The following is a 14620-nucleotide window of genomic DNA, read 5'->3' on the forward strand; positions in this document are numbered from 1 at the left end:
TTTGAGTACCATATTCATTGAAATAAGACCTTCCCTGGTGTTTTGCATATTGTTAGACACACCAAGGAGACTCACATGCACTGGTATATGTTTGATTTTCCAATTTTAGTTATGCCAGCTGTGGTAGTATATATATATATATATATTGCAGGCTATGGTGTATTCAAGCTGCGGTAGTATAGATATTGCAAGCTGTGGTGTATTACAAGCTGCGGTAGTATAGGTATTGTATATCATATCCATACAAGCTGTGGTAGTATAATGGTATATATATATATATATATAATCTATATATATATATATAATATATATATATATATATATAATTGCATGTGGTGTATTTCAAGTTGTGGTTGTATAGATATTTCAACACCAGATTAATGATAAAGTCACATCTAATTTACTTATGTCCTAGTAGGTTAGTCCATCGAACTGGAAGGATCATAACTCAGATTTGAAACAAAACTTTAAGTTGGGCCTAAAGGTTATCGCAATGATCTTTGCCTACAATGATTCAACATCAACAATATGACTAGCTAACCCTTTTCATACCCTCACCACTCTGTGTGTGAAGAAGTGTGTCTTACCTTCTGTCCTAAATATATCTCCACTTTATTTAAAACTGTGTACCCTGTAGGCTGTGTGGTTGCTCTTCGTTGAACTATCTCCAGGGCCACAATGTCTTCTTGGTTCATGTGGTGACTATAGATTCCCTTGTTTTTCAGCTTTGTCTAAAAATGTGTAGGCCTAACTAGTGCAATCTAGTACAGGGGTAGAAAAGCTAACCTGTACACTCCAGGTCTTTCTTATTTCTTGTTCTAAATGGTTTAATTCAGCCAGGTCATTTGTATCATTATACTGATTAAACTTGTAATAGGATGGCCCTACAGGACCAGGATAGCAGTTGTGTATTAATGATTAGATTAAAAGTGCTGAGTCCCAGGTGGGGATTTGAACACTGCAGTTAAAGCAGAAATTTTTGGTTGCTGAACTGTCTGCAGTTCTTTCTATTGAATGTGCCCTCACTTTCTCTTGCTTTGGCTCTATCCATCATTCCAGCTTGCCTCATTCACTGTCCTGCCTGTCACAGCTTGATCCATCTGTCTTTTATATACTGTATTGACGTCTTTAAGTGTCTGGATTCAGAAAGAGTTTGGTCAGCTTAAAACATGCTTCAATGTCACATAGTGTCGTAAACAAAAAGAAATGCCGTTCATTTTAAAAGTGATTCATTCTGCCCCACCTAGTCGGGATCCTGATAATCAGGATTTCTGCTTAAATGGGATATATTTAACATTTAATCATAGTGTGATTTTATTATTTTTCTTTTCATTTAGAAACAAAAAAGTGTGACTAATGTCGCCTCAAATGCCTCTCGTTTAATTGGGACAGCCGCTTATCCGGGATATTTTTACTTCTTCCGAGGTGTCCCGATAAAGTGCCACTGACTGTACTCCATTTTGATATCTGTTATTTTACAATTGCCACCCTCGCCAAGTGCTTTCACATTTATAAATATTTGTAAACTTATACACCAGCTGAAGAACTAAATGGTTCTGTTTACACACACTACTTGGTTGTGCTCAATTTGCAAAGAAGCTGATGCAATGGAAAAGTAAAACTAAACTCTACCTTTAGTAATGTACTAAAATAATCTGTTCCACTAACAAAAAAAGATAATCAGTGACTGGCTGAATTTAGAGGTAAACCCTCCCATTAAATTCAGAAATTTGCGCGTGCACAGTATAGATGATGTCAACTTATTTCCCGGTCGACCTATTTCCTGTGACACCAGGCACTATGCCTGACTGTGGCCAGCACCAAGGTCTCTTTATTTCATGACCAAATCTTAAAAAAATTATAAAAAAAAATAAAATAAAATAAAAATACATTCTGTACCTGCCAGTGTGCCTCCCAGTTTCTCAGAGATGTAATGTAGAGAATCAATGAAGCTCTGAGTGTTTGAGACTGGAACAGACTTTTCCAGTCATTATGGGTTTTGTATACTACAGTATAGTACAGCTATTAATTGAATGCTGTTTCTTTGCAACTATATACATGCAATGCTTCCGTGTCTGTGTTGCTTCCCACTCACCAGATAAGGGTTGAAATGAGCCTCCATTGTTCTTGCATCATTGAGGTTCCAAAACCACAGCTGCAGTTGATATCTGATGGACAATGTGGAATGACAGTCCTGTAATGCAGAATGCGGTCACACTGGCATTTTCAATCGGCCTGTGCAACCACATTGCCCCTTTACTGTGTAGTGAGGACATTTAGAGAGCTTGCTGGTGCCTGAGAGGGTTACCACAGTAACCAACCTGAAATTGTGGCCTTGTTGTACTTATAAGATTGTCAATTTAAAAGTGAAAGATTAAGCTCATGTCTATACAGAATATTAAGAAGTTCCTTGAAGTTTTTTTTTTATATATATCCATGGGCATCATCAGTGTAATGATACGCTGTATGGAGGATTGCAGAGAAGTGTAGTTTGTCTTCAAGGTTTTTTTAAGTTCATGTTTAGCCTGCTTGATTAGTTTTAATCTGAGCCATCGTATGCCTGTATTTAATGTGAATTTATACTTGCAATGTATACATGCTTCTTTACAATACAGGTATTAAAACAAATTCTGTGTCTACCAAAATAATGTTGCACTTCCATTAGCTTCATAGGTCTCAAATGTGCGTTTGCAAAGAAACATGTGTTATAGTAAACATGTGTTTTCATTTTAAGACAGGCGTCCGGTACTACACTAGGTTAAAGAAGTTCTCAGTTTGCTTTCCTTGCTTTCCAGGAAGTTATTGCTTTACCTCCTTGGTTCACCCCAGTAATGTCTTCTGAGCCATGTGACTGGCTGAAAGCATGTCAGTCAAGGGGAAAGAAGCCACTGACGGAGTGGTCCTAAAAGCAAGGCATGCAAATAGAGATTTCATTAAAACGTAACGTAACATGTTTTTCTTTGAAAACAGAACATATAAGTCTGATATATTGAATAGATGTGCAAGACAGAGAAAATGTATAGAACTATACATTTACACTTAGTTAAAAAGACAAACAGTACATTAAGTTACAGGGGATTGTGGCTTCATGTTTTGTTGCATCCATTGTGTTGTTTTAAAGTTCCGGTTCCAGTTCTCTTAATTATTGCTGATAAATATCTGATTCATTGTATTTAGTCTGATGTTAGATTTTTATTACGAATATCCTCCGCAGCTATGGATTAATTGGGTGCTAATTGTAGTAGTTCCATGCTAAAACTGTCCTGTTGTACTGTATGTATGTTGTACCCATGTGGTTCTTTAATGATCTGAATATTTGCCAATAAACAGATTCCTTCAAGGTTCCTGCACTTTTGCAATACTGACCTAAGGTGACTGAAATAATTATAGAAAAGAATGCTACTTTGGTTAGTGAGTGCTTTAGGTAGGTGACTGCACCAGCCATGTGGAAATAATTACATTGTGAACGAGTCACCCCCCCCCCCCCCCCCCCCCTTGAGCTGACAAGCATCGAAGCATTTTCATGCAGCACAGGGGAACATGTGTTGAATTATCTTTGGCTCCTGCTGCTACAAATTGATTGTTTGTGAAAGATTGGTGCTTTTAATGTGACTGGCTGGGCCATTTGTCGAATGCCACTGAGATTGTGTACTGTACATTGTAATAATAATAATAATAATAATAATATTACAACCTTTTATAAGGTAGAATAGCATGGATCAACTATGGTGGAGTGTCCTTTATTTGAGCAATGCTTTATTGAGTAAGTGATACAGTACTGTTCTATACAGAAGTTAGAGTAGGGTTCTATAAACCTTGTCTTTCCGCCAACAAATATCTTTTTGATATTTTAGCTGTTTTTCTCATGTAAAGTATTTAGTGTCGGGAGTAAGATTTTAAAATGTACTGACCAAGTCTGTCTGGATCTACCCCACTCTAACTAAATACTGTACCTACCTTGAATCTTCTCCAACGGGTTATCAGAGACTCCTCTAGACCCTTGGGAGTGGGTATAATTAACATTGTTGATTTAATACAAAATGTAGCCTAGAGATTAAGTTATTTCATATGAAGGCCATCCATATTTGTGCGCACAAGATCAACACAGTGATGCCACTATTGCAGCTGCCCTTGTGCTACCATTGTTTCAGTGCACAACCACTGCATTGTCATGGACGTCCACAGTCTTGGAAGATTGTTTGTAATGTCATGGTGGGAGGAACAGGCCAGTCCTCCAAACCCATAACAAATTTACAAAGAAAGAGGAAAAGGTCGTCCAAAGTAGAGGATCCACACAGTGCAGAAAGTGTTGCCTAGCAGCTGGCTATAAATCTGTATACACTTAGCTAACAAGATTCTTTAACTGGTGGCACAAGTGTGGATTGTGAGTTGCTATCGGAATGAATGGCATGCTGTCTGTGTCCCACAGCTACTACAAGCAAGGACAGGTGCCAGTCAGTGTTGGTAACCAAACCTGCTGAAAAGTTAACGCTAACAGTTGGCTTTTAGATGTCTTTGTCTGTTTCCCCTTGCAGATATACAGGACTGTGAACAACAATATATAAATATAAGGGGAATTTAAAGGCTTGAGGTAGGCTTTTGTGTGGAGCTGATCTGCTTGCTTTCATAAAGAGGAGGTCACATGTCTGTGACTCCAATTCCAGCATTTTGTTCATTGCCCTGCAAGCACACACATACTTCTATCACCAACATTACGTCTCCACTAATCTAACCTAACACCCGTGATCACCCTTTTTACATGCCTGTGGTTGGAGCCTGCTTAGTCATTGAATCATGTGTTTTGTTGCTTTCACCCTGCCACAACCTGTCTGAGAAGGACAGGTTTCAGCTCAGCAAGCTCTTTCTAGGTAGGCCTTGTAGAAGTTGAGTGGTCCATAAGCTGTCAATACAGCACACACACAAACACACAATTATGGACAGTCATGCGCACAAATATTATTGAGCTACCCCCACGATATAGCCACTATTGTTGAAGCGTAAATATGAAGTAATGTTTCTGAGTTCTTCTGACACATTTATAGCTGGAAGCAGTTTTCACATGACAGTAAGTAGGAATAAATACCAGCTTCCCAGTGTCTTGTGGAGGTAAATACAGGCTGCTGTTGAGAAAGTATGTTCTAAAAACATATCTGCTGGATCCCTGCTGCAGTATTTCATTCCTTTAACAAGATGGAGGCTCCAATAAGTCAATTCAGATATTCATCTTATCACAAAGGATTCTTGTCAGGTGAAATGATGATGGGTACACCACCACATGGAATATTACTGCAGGTGAATGGAATTCACACCATACATTTCTGGATGTCCTATCGTCACATTTTCCGCTAAGGCTCCAGTGGGTTGTTAAAAGAGTAATAACCTCTCTTAAACAAAATTCTTACATGACAAGGTATGTTTATCCCCAGTGATGGAGCTATAATGGATGTACTTATCCAATTGTGATGCAATGTAGTTTACATCATTCTTTTTTAATAGAACTTTATTATAATCTATTGAGGAATCTGTCAGTCTAACACTGTGGAATATTAAACAGTCTTGTGGCCTAGCTTCTAAACAGGCTCTGAATGTGTCAATTAAAACCATTGCATTTATTCTTCCTTTCTGAACAATTATGCTTTTTTTTGAGCAGTCATACAATCAATCTAATCAAGGAGAGAAGTGGTTTGAAATGTCTTTCTCCCTGGGGCATTACACCCTTGGCTTATTTTTGTTCTGGTTTGGATTCAGACCAGTTGGAATCTAATTAATATTGAACTGGGTATGCCAATACGCTGGCCTGCATGGTTCAATAATAACACGGTTAGACCAAAGGTTAATGAAATTAATTTGATCTCAATCCAATTCCAATCCAATTTTATCAAGGCTGGCCCTAATGGAAGGGAAATTATACACGTTCATAAATTTTCTTTGCCATGTCTGATTTTACCTAATCTCTTCTCAACTGGGGGGGGGGGGGGGGGGGTGCTTGAAAGGTCTAATGAAAAATTATATTAGATGCTAATTACAGATTAGTTGCATTTCATTTGAAAACAGTTTCAGGAATATATAGTTAATGTACCTTGATTATTGGCTCATTTTTGGTAAGTTTTCTATTATTGAGATCAAACTGTGTAAATTGTGTGCTCTCATTTAGAGTTCTTTTAGATCAGAAAAGTAGATTTTTCGCCTGTTACTACGAGACTGCAGGGGCATGTTTTAGTTCTTCACTTTGTCAGGATATAACATTAATACAATGCTATAGATAAACGGCTGCATCCTGATACTTCTGGTGTCAAGCAGCAATTACCGTATTCCTTTGAATTTAAGACACCCTCAAATTTAAGGTGCAGACAAATTTATCACTCTCAATTGGAAGAAAAAAATACATCAAAAACACGTGCATTTACAAAGATACAACCTCAATGCGCAGCTGTGTTGTACAAAACTGACACGAAACAGTGTTGTTGATTAACCACAGAGTTCGTTTATTGTGCTGTGCTCTGTATAATGCTTAATGTGGCATCTCTGTCATACACATACCACCACTCACTTACGACATCACACATCCTGGCAAGAGCAAGCATGACACAACACTCCACGGCATCAGGCAACATGTAACCCAGCAGCCACAACAGAATTGATGAACATTGCTTGGCATGTCGAAAAATACGGGGTCTGATCAGCATTTCCGACCTCTCCAAGCTGGTACTGTTTGTTAGAAATGCTGAAATTGTAAATGCTTCTCTTGGCATTCCTCAGGAAGCTTGGATTGTTTTTTACCAGCAGTCAGTCATGTTGCTGCTTGTGTATTCGGGCTGACGCCTTTATTGTCTTTTCTTGGCAGTCAGTCACAGTGCTGTTTGTGTACTCGCATAGTCACGTCTTTTGTTGCCGATTTTAATTCACTAATCACTGTACTGTACTCAAATTTAAGGCTATTTTTGAGAAGCAAAAAATGGTTAAAAAAGCGTGTCTTAAATTCGAAGGAATACGGTACTTTTCATATAACATGGTCTGAAACACTAAAGTGTAAAACACAAAAAGATCTTAAACAGAAGTATAAAATTGCTAATGCTGTTGAGAAGTAATACAGTAAATATTGATTGGTACTCTTTAAAGGTCAGAATATGGTCTTGTTTTACTGGAGGGGGACCCAGTAAATTTAGACCCAGAACAAGCCTGTGAATCTATAGTTGATCTCTGTACTTCACAGGAATTTAAGATTTTGTTCGTTTAACCTGTTATGTGGTTTACGATCTTGGTAACATATGGTAACTGCTCAAAACTGTATGCTCTGTAGCATAAAACAACATGAAGGTTTGTGTTGCTTTTAAAAAAAAAAAAATGTGTAAATTAGAATTGTTGTCTTTGGCAGCCAGATGGACATTGCATCAGTCAATTATTTGTTATAAATGTGTGAATGGCCTTTATTACAAGACTACTAATGCAACTGTTGTGTTGTAGAAAAATAAAAGTTTGCCATGTATTGTATGTGTACTGCATGTGCAATCTGCTCCAGTGATTTTAAAATAATGAATTGAGGTATTCTATGAAAACCGCTCCCTTGTTTGTTTTTGACATTAGGAGAACCACTGAGCTAGATTGGAAAGATTTTTTTTTTCCTTAATATAGATGGAAGGAAAAAGTCAGTTAAAGATGCGTTAAGCAGAATGTTAATAAGCATGTGCTGACTGTTTTACTGCCTGTAAGCATGCAACACAGCTCATACTGTGCTATCAGCATTGTGTCGATTCTTACAGTGCAAAATGTGGGAGCATCCACGCTTTGACTAGCATGTGTTGTATAGAGAATAATGTTCCAAGCAATTTAGTAAACTAATAGTGGTTTTAGGGCTAGGCATTAAGTTAAATTGTGTTTAGGTTAGATACAGTAGGTTTATGAGTAGATGCATGGAGCATTTGGTTCTGAACTAATCAACTTATTTTGGCTCAATTGACTGAAGTTAATAATTCATGGATCTGACATCAGAGCAGTGAATTGTCACTTTGTGATATCAGAATAGTGAAGTATTGGCTTTGCATTTACTGCGCTGCAGCTTTAAGTAGCATATATTTATTTTCTGAGTACACAGAGGGTATGGTAACCTGTAGATACTTAATTGGAAATAGGGCTGAAGAGGAAGGTCTGACTATCTGACTATTGGCACAGACCCTGACTAATTAATCTGTGTGGATTTGGCTCACAAGCCAAAAACAAATGTATTATGTCTGTATTAATACTCCAAACAATAGCTAAGCTTAAGCTTTACAAATAACTAACATTGAGATTTCTCCCTTTGTTTCCAGGCATATTTCCGACAGGGTGTTGCCCTCCAGTACCTCGGGCGCCATGCAGATGCGCTGGCAGCGTTTGCCTCGGGCCTGGCTCAGGACCCCAAGAGTCTGCAGCTGTTGGTTGGCATGGTGGAGGCCGCCATGAAGTCCCCTTTGCGAGGTAGGCGGCACGGGGACCCAGAGCTGGGTTATTTCAGTTTTTGTGCTCAAGAGCTAGATGAATTAAAAAAAAAACATTCATTATAGTTCATTTTTGTACTCAAAGTGAAAGTGAAAGTGTATAATATAATTAGGCTTGCTACTATCGATGTTTGTTTTATAAAGAATTTTGCTGGGTTTTTTTCCGATCTTTATTTTTCAATTCAATTTCAAATCGACCCTTGTGCTTTTAAAAAAACAACAAAAAACAGACTTTTTATGCCACTGAAAAAGGTCTCGTTTAGCGAAATTCCCTTTTCATATTCAACATGCAACAAAACCATGGTTACCAACATTCTAATTCAAATAACGTTTGGTCACAGCTGAGCTATACATTAAAAAAACTGTCTCAAATAAACCGTAGTAAACACAGCATATAAAAGTGTATTACACATACCTTTATAGCATAAATTTATGCATAAAAATAACACGCACAGAACAAAACATTAAATAGTTGAACAGAACTAACTTGCACTTATTATTTGGAGTCTGAGCTCCAACCCTCTCCTGCTTCATCACAGCCGGACTCAGAGTCACTGGAAGGCAAGGCAGACAAGCGTGTATTAGGGTATTGTGCACAATACTCATTAAATGTTTTTCTCTTGCGCCCCGTTTTCAAATCAAACTAGTAACTGTATACCCTAAAGCAAAAGCTTACATACACCTTAAATCACTAATTTCAAAGTAGGTGCTTTGAGTGACAGGTGCTGCATTCTAGCACTGCCTCAGTCAACGAAATCTGTCAGAACAAGGTGAAACTACAGTAATAACGGACCATTGAGATGACTGACCGCGAACCCCAGCCATTCAGAGTCAAACTGAGACGGGAAAGACAGCAAGTATAACATTTCTACACAAGCTAGATAGGATTTCGAAATTATTATTTTACCCATTTTGCATTTCCATTACCTACATAGGTCTCAAATGTGCAGTTGTGGTTTTTAAAGAAAAAAACATGTTCCAACACTGCGTTTTCATTTTAAAACAAAAATCTTGTACTGGATGAGGTTAAAGGAAGGTTAAAGATGAGATTGTTACTGCTTCACTTTCTTGGTCATTTGACCCCAGCCATGACCAAAGCATGTTACTAGCTGAAAGAATATGAATCAGTAGTTGTAACCAATATAATAAATGGATCTGCATGGTGGAGAAAATGTTTGAAACATCATGTCAGCTCTACCTGTCACAATGCCCTGGTGTGTGACTGATGCCTTTGTCCCACCATTGCTGTTCTTCAAGTCACTTTAACTGCCCTACTCTATAAGGAATCCAGAACGCATTATGAATGCAAAACCAGGATTCATATTCAGTGCAGGGATAATGAGCAGCAGGATCATAAATTCCATATAACTACGAAGGCTATAAACATTTAATAGATACGGTGGTACATACTTCATTAAGGATCTGTATCAAATCAATAGACCTTGAACCCAGGCCTCTAGAGGTGAAAGTAAGAAATACTAGTGGGGTTAGCTTGCGGCACCACCAGTGTGGTGTATATTTTTTTGGCACCATATCAATTGTAATTCTGTGACTGGGTTATAGTGGAAGCTTCCATAGGTGCACATGTTACACTTTTTTTTTTTTCTCCCCGAGAGAAACGCTTATCCTGAAGAAACTTGATTAGGACAGTTTACCGAGAGAATCAGAATTTGGTGATATGTGAAGGTAATTGTCCATCCGTTTGTGACAAATTGGTATGTGCACCTGCAGTGGATGCAGGTCACAGTGATGATTCTGATACAGTAGCTTTTGTTTTTACAGATGTGGCCGGGTGTATGTTGATAGCATGCTTGTTTTAGTGCAGTACACTTCATGTTAACCTAGGAATACCTCCCAGGAATTGAAAGTCTCTTTTTATGACTTGTGTTAATTTAGTTCTCTTATATTTCAACACTTACTGTATAAATGTCAATGCCACACAGGGAACATGATCATTTAGATTACATTATTACATTTATATTGTATTACATCTTTCAGTAACTTGTAATGGTAATGGTTCCTTTTTTTAGACAAGTAACTAAATGTGGTAATGCATTACGTGTGAAAAAACAACATAGCTACTTTTAGTAACATTTTAAATGTTAATGGAAATCAGAAAGTGCTTCAGTGGTGCAAGTCAGACCCTACAGAGTCACATAACTGGATTTTCAAATAATTTTTTAGAGCTTTAGCCTGACCAAACTGAAAAAAAATAAATCTCTGTAAATTGTAAACGTGCTGAGAAGTAACTATTTGTAACTAGTTACATTTTTGTTCAAATAACTTGTAACTGTAAAGGATTACTTATTAAAAGTAACTTCCCCAGCACTTTTAAAGTCTGAGCTCAGCCTCTGACTCAGTGGCACTCAGGCAAGCTCCTCCTTGTGCCACAGCGCCCCCCAGCTTTACATTTTGATAACAGAATAAAAACACATTTAGCCAATATTGAAGATAATGAGAAATAAAATAAATAATTATACAATTTACTTCCTGAACTTCAATAGATACCTACACTTTTTAGATGGCATGCCTAAAAGTGTGAAGAAAAGAAGATTTGTGCTCATGAAATGAATTGAAAAGTCTGTCAAGTTCCAGTCCAGGGTGTAAAATTGAAATTGAAAACAAATTTCTGAACCAAATGACTAACTTGTGAATTGAACAACTGGAGCTGACCCACATAACAGAGGAAATGACTCCTGAGTTTAGTTTTCTCCCTGGTAAATATTATTTTCACAGGCGCACAGGGAAGCAAGTAGTCATTTAGCACCCTGGAAGAGGTGCCATAAGTTAGGTGTTATATTTATCACCACCAAGCCTCATTCTTGTGAAGAAACTGGTAACACATTTGAACTGCTCATTATACAAACTCTGCCTCAACCTTTAACACGGGTTTGAGGGCTCTCTTGTTTTTACCTGGTATTTGAACGCCTCTTGTCTCGTTGTAAGGTTGGTTTAGTACATGCTTAGGAAGCTGGGTGCTGTTATGTGTTTGAAGTGTTTCCAATTGATTTATGGTGTTATTTTAAGTGTCTTGTAGAGCCCCATTACAAGCTGTTTAGGCATACAAATACACACAGCACAGACGTTCCCTCACGACTCCTCCATCTTTGTCTCTCAACTCCTCCTCCTCCAAAGAACAGTTACACAAACAAGGTGCCTTGTAGGCTTGAGCCATACTTTGGGAGACTGAACAATGCTTTGTAAATGGGCAAGTTTCAATTTTAACACAAACCAAGGCTTGTAACCTAAACTAAATGGGGCATAGCGTTTCACAGGGGTAGACAATTCCACCCAGACTTTACATCCAAGGGCAAGTGGAAGGGGTGTTAGGGTTGAACCCATTTAACACATTTTGAACGCATGTCGGGAGGTTTGAAGAGTAAAGGTTAACTGCAGTTTGAGTCAACAGTGGGCAACAGTGCAGCATACTTTACTGTGGCACAGTTGGAAGCCTTTTGTAGCCTAAAGGCAGACACACCAAAATACCTGTGTTGAAGGTTACTGCATGTAGTACTGCATACTACATTCACTGCAATGTAACTCAATGTACAATGCATTGTGCTTGAATCAAGTGCATTTTTAAAACCATCAACGGTAAAAGACCTTGAAAAATATTAAATGTGTTAAATTCAACAAATAATTAGATCAATTATATAACTTGAGAGCTTAAGTTGGAATGGAACCAGAAGACCCTGCAGCCCTTGAGGACTGGAGTTTGACACCCCTGTCTCAAAGCATCTGATTGATTAAGATTGATTATTTACTGGTAGATGCCCATCACTCAAAAAACAGGCCATGGCACTCTAATCTTTTGCCCAATACATTCTTCAATTTGGTGCTGTCAGAAATATGCGTATTGGAATAGTCGACACAGAAACCCTCACTTTACTACTAAAACACTTAGAACTTTTCTGAAGCCACATTAAGTGTAGTGAATAAGGTACAGCTAAAACATGAACAGGTGATACATTCTGACATTTAAATTATGCAGCTGCTGTACTGTATGTAACTTTGTGCAGTTTTGCTGACATTGTTTTGAAATGTAAGGTCACTTTCTTTTTGTGCTGTTCAGGTTTTGCAGCTCCCTCCAGTTTGATGAAACTACATGCCAACACTAAACATTGTATTTTAAGGAACTTTTCATAGACACCTACCAAATAAAGGAATCCCTTTAATGGGGAGCACAGTCTAATTAACACTCTGTATTGAGGTGATTAGACAGAGGCTAGAAAACACTACTTCACACACAGAGTGTATGGAATGGGTTCCCTAGCCCTGCAGTTGATGCCGAATCATTGCGATTCTTTAACTTGAAAACCATTTTGAGATCAGCCGGCTATAAGGACAAGCATTGATGGTCCGAATGGCCTCCTCTGGTTCGTAAATGTCATGATGTTCTTGCATTCTTCTGAAGCATGACTCCGTCTCTGTTGTCTCCTGATCACAGACTCTTTGGAGCCCACGTACCAGCAGCTCCAGAAGATGAAGCTGGACAAGAGCCCCTTCGTGGTGGTGTCTGTGATTGGCCAGGAGCTCCTGACAGCTGCCCATCATGGCGCTTCTGTTGTTGTCCTGGAGGCGGCGCTCAAGATCGGGACCTGCAGCCTGAAGCTGCGTGGGTCTGTCTTCTCTGCCCTGAGCAGCGCGTACTGGTCACTGGGGAACACAGAGAAGAGCACTGGCTACATGCAGCAGGACTTGGAAGTAGCAAAGACTTTAGGTAAGATAAATGGTGGTTTGCCACCTTTGGAGCCTGACTTGTACTTTCTGTTAGTTTAATTGTATTATTTAATGAAAGGTAGACTAAGTCACTCTTCTTGTTTAGAATCGCTTTCTCTATCATGTATTGTTTCAGATATCCCATATTGGTGACATTTTAAAAACCACTTAAAGCACCCTTGTGTCCTCAATAGGACCTGCCCCCTTAACCTGCTGCTGTTCATATAGGAAGTACAACATTGTATATATGATTCATTTTTCACGTATGCATTTCTTGCATAGACTAGAGGAAGAGTGCTTGCAGGGCGACAGGTCAGTGGTTACACTCAGGCGTTTTTAGAGGTAAGACATGTTGGAGAGCTCTATTGAGGCCACCGGGCTGCTTTAAACTTTTTAAAAAGTGAGCAGTATGTGATGTTTGAAACGAAAAATGATACAGTGTATCTAAACAAGAAGAATACATAAGATAACGCTTTACTTTGAGTGGCATAAATGTTTAATTCATATGCAATTAACTATTGGTGAAGTTAAGTTCCATGTTAACAGTCAATGGATGTGCCACCCATGTTTAACTGCCATTTGAGCGCATATTTCATATGCATGACATTTTCTATTGACTGTTTATTAACATGTAACTAAATTTGACTAATTGCATATGAATTAAATACTTATTCATGCCACTTAAAATAAATTGTGAGCGATATTTCATCCCCAAGTCAAGTTGCTGTTTAAGATTATGTTACCATGCTCAAATCCATTTTCTTGGCAGCGATAGAGTATTGGGATCTCATTTGACACTCTCTTACTGTGCTTTGGTTTGAGAGCTGGGGTTCAAATACCTTCTGGACAAGAATTGACAGAGTAAACGGGCTTCACTGGTTTACTAGAAAATACCAGATGGTATAATCTTTTTAAAAAACCATAAAGTATCTCAAAATATGACTCTATGAAGAGGCTATGAAGCCAGGATTTGACATTTAAAGGCTTTTTTAAAGGAATTGTTTGAGCTTGAGTTTCATGTGGCTTACAGTGGAATTATTTCTGGTAGGTTCAGGCGTTTCCTAAAGTATACATGTAAGTGAGGATTTAAACACCATAACAGCTGGTTTATAATTGCTGGCCTGTTAGTGATTTGAAAACACTGTGTAATTTGAAGTAATTTCTTCCTCAGGATCCTACACATTCACTTCACGAAGGCTGTTTTCACGACAGTGTTAAAGGTTAGCACCGGTGATATTTCCTCTTCCACTGAATGGCTTATACAGTGGAGGCAGTGTGCTGTGTATGTGCAGCATTGATTCAACGCAAACCCCTGAGTCTCATTACAGGCCAGATCGAATATCATCATAGCCTTCCTAATGAAGCCTTTAAATATACAATTCCATTTATAACAACAGTGCTCTTCTTGAATACATATTTAATAGCTA

General features: G+C 38.3%; 1 protein-coding gene across 4 annotated transcripts in view; it reads left to right on the forward strand.

The window, feature by feature from the left end:
* Positions 1-14620, forward strand: part of LOC121299752 (tetratricopeptide repeat protein 28-like) — a 394301-nt gene that overhangs the window by 245986 nt on the left and 133695 nt on the right. For all 4 annotated transcript variants that reach the window (XM_041227761.1, XM_041227758.1, XM_041227759.1 and 1 more), the window contains 2 exons: positions 8307-8454; positions 12922-13194. In XM_041227761.1, the coding sequence (XP_041083695.1) occupies positions 8307-8454; positions 12922-13194 (421 nt within the window). The remainder of the gene's footprint in view (positions 1-8306; positions 8455-12921; positions 13195-14620) is intronic.

This window comes from Polyodon spathula, chromosome 25 (assembly GCF_017654505.1).
Source record: "Polyodon spathula isolate WHYD16114869_AA chromosome 25, ASM1765450v1, whole genome shotgun sequence".
NCBI lineage: Eukaryota > Metazoa > Chordata > Actinopteri > Acipenseriformes > Polyodontidae > Polyodon > Polyodon spathula.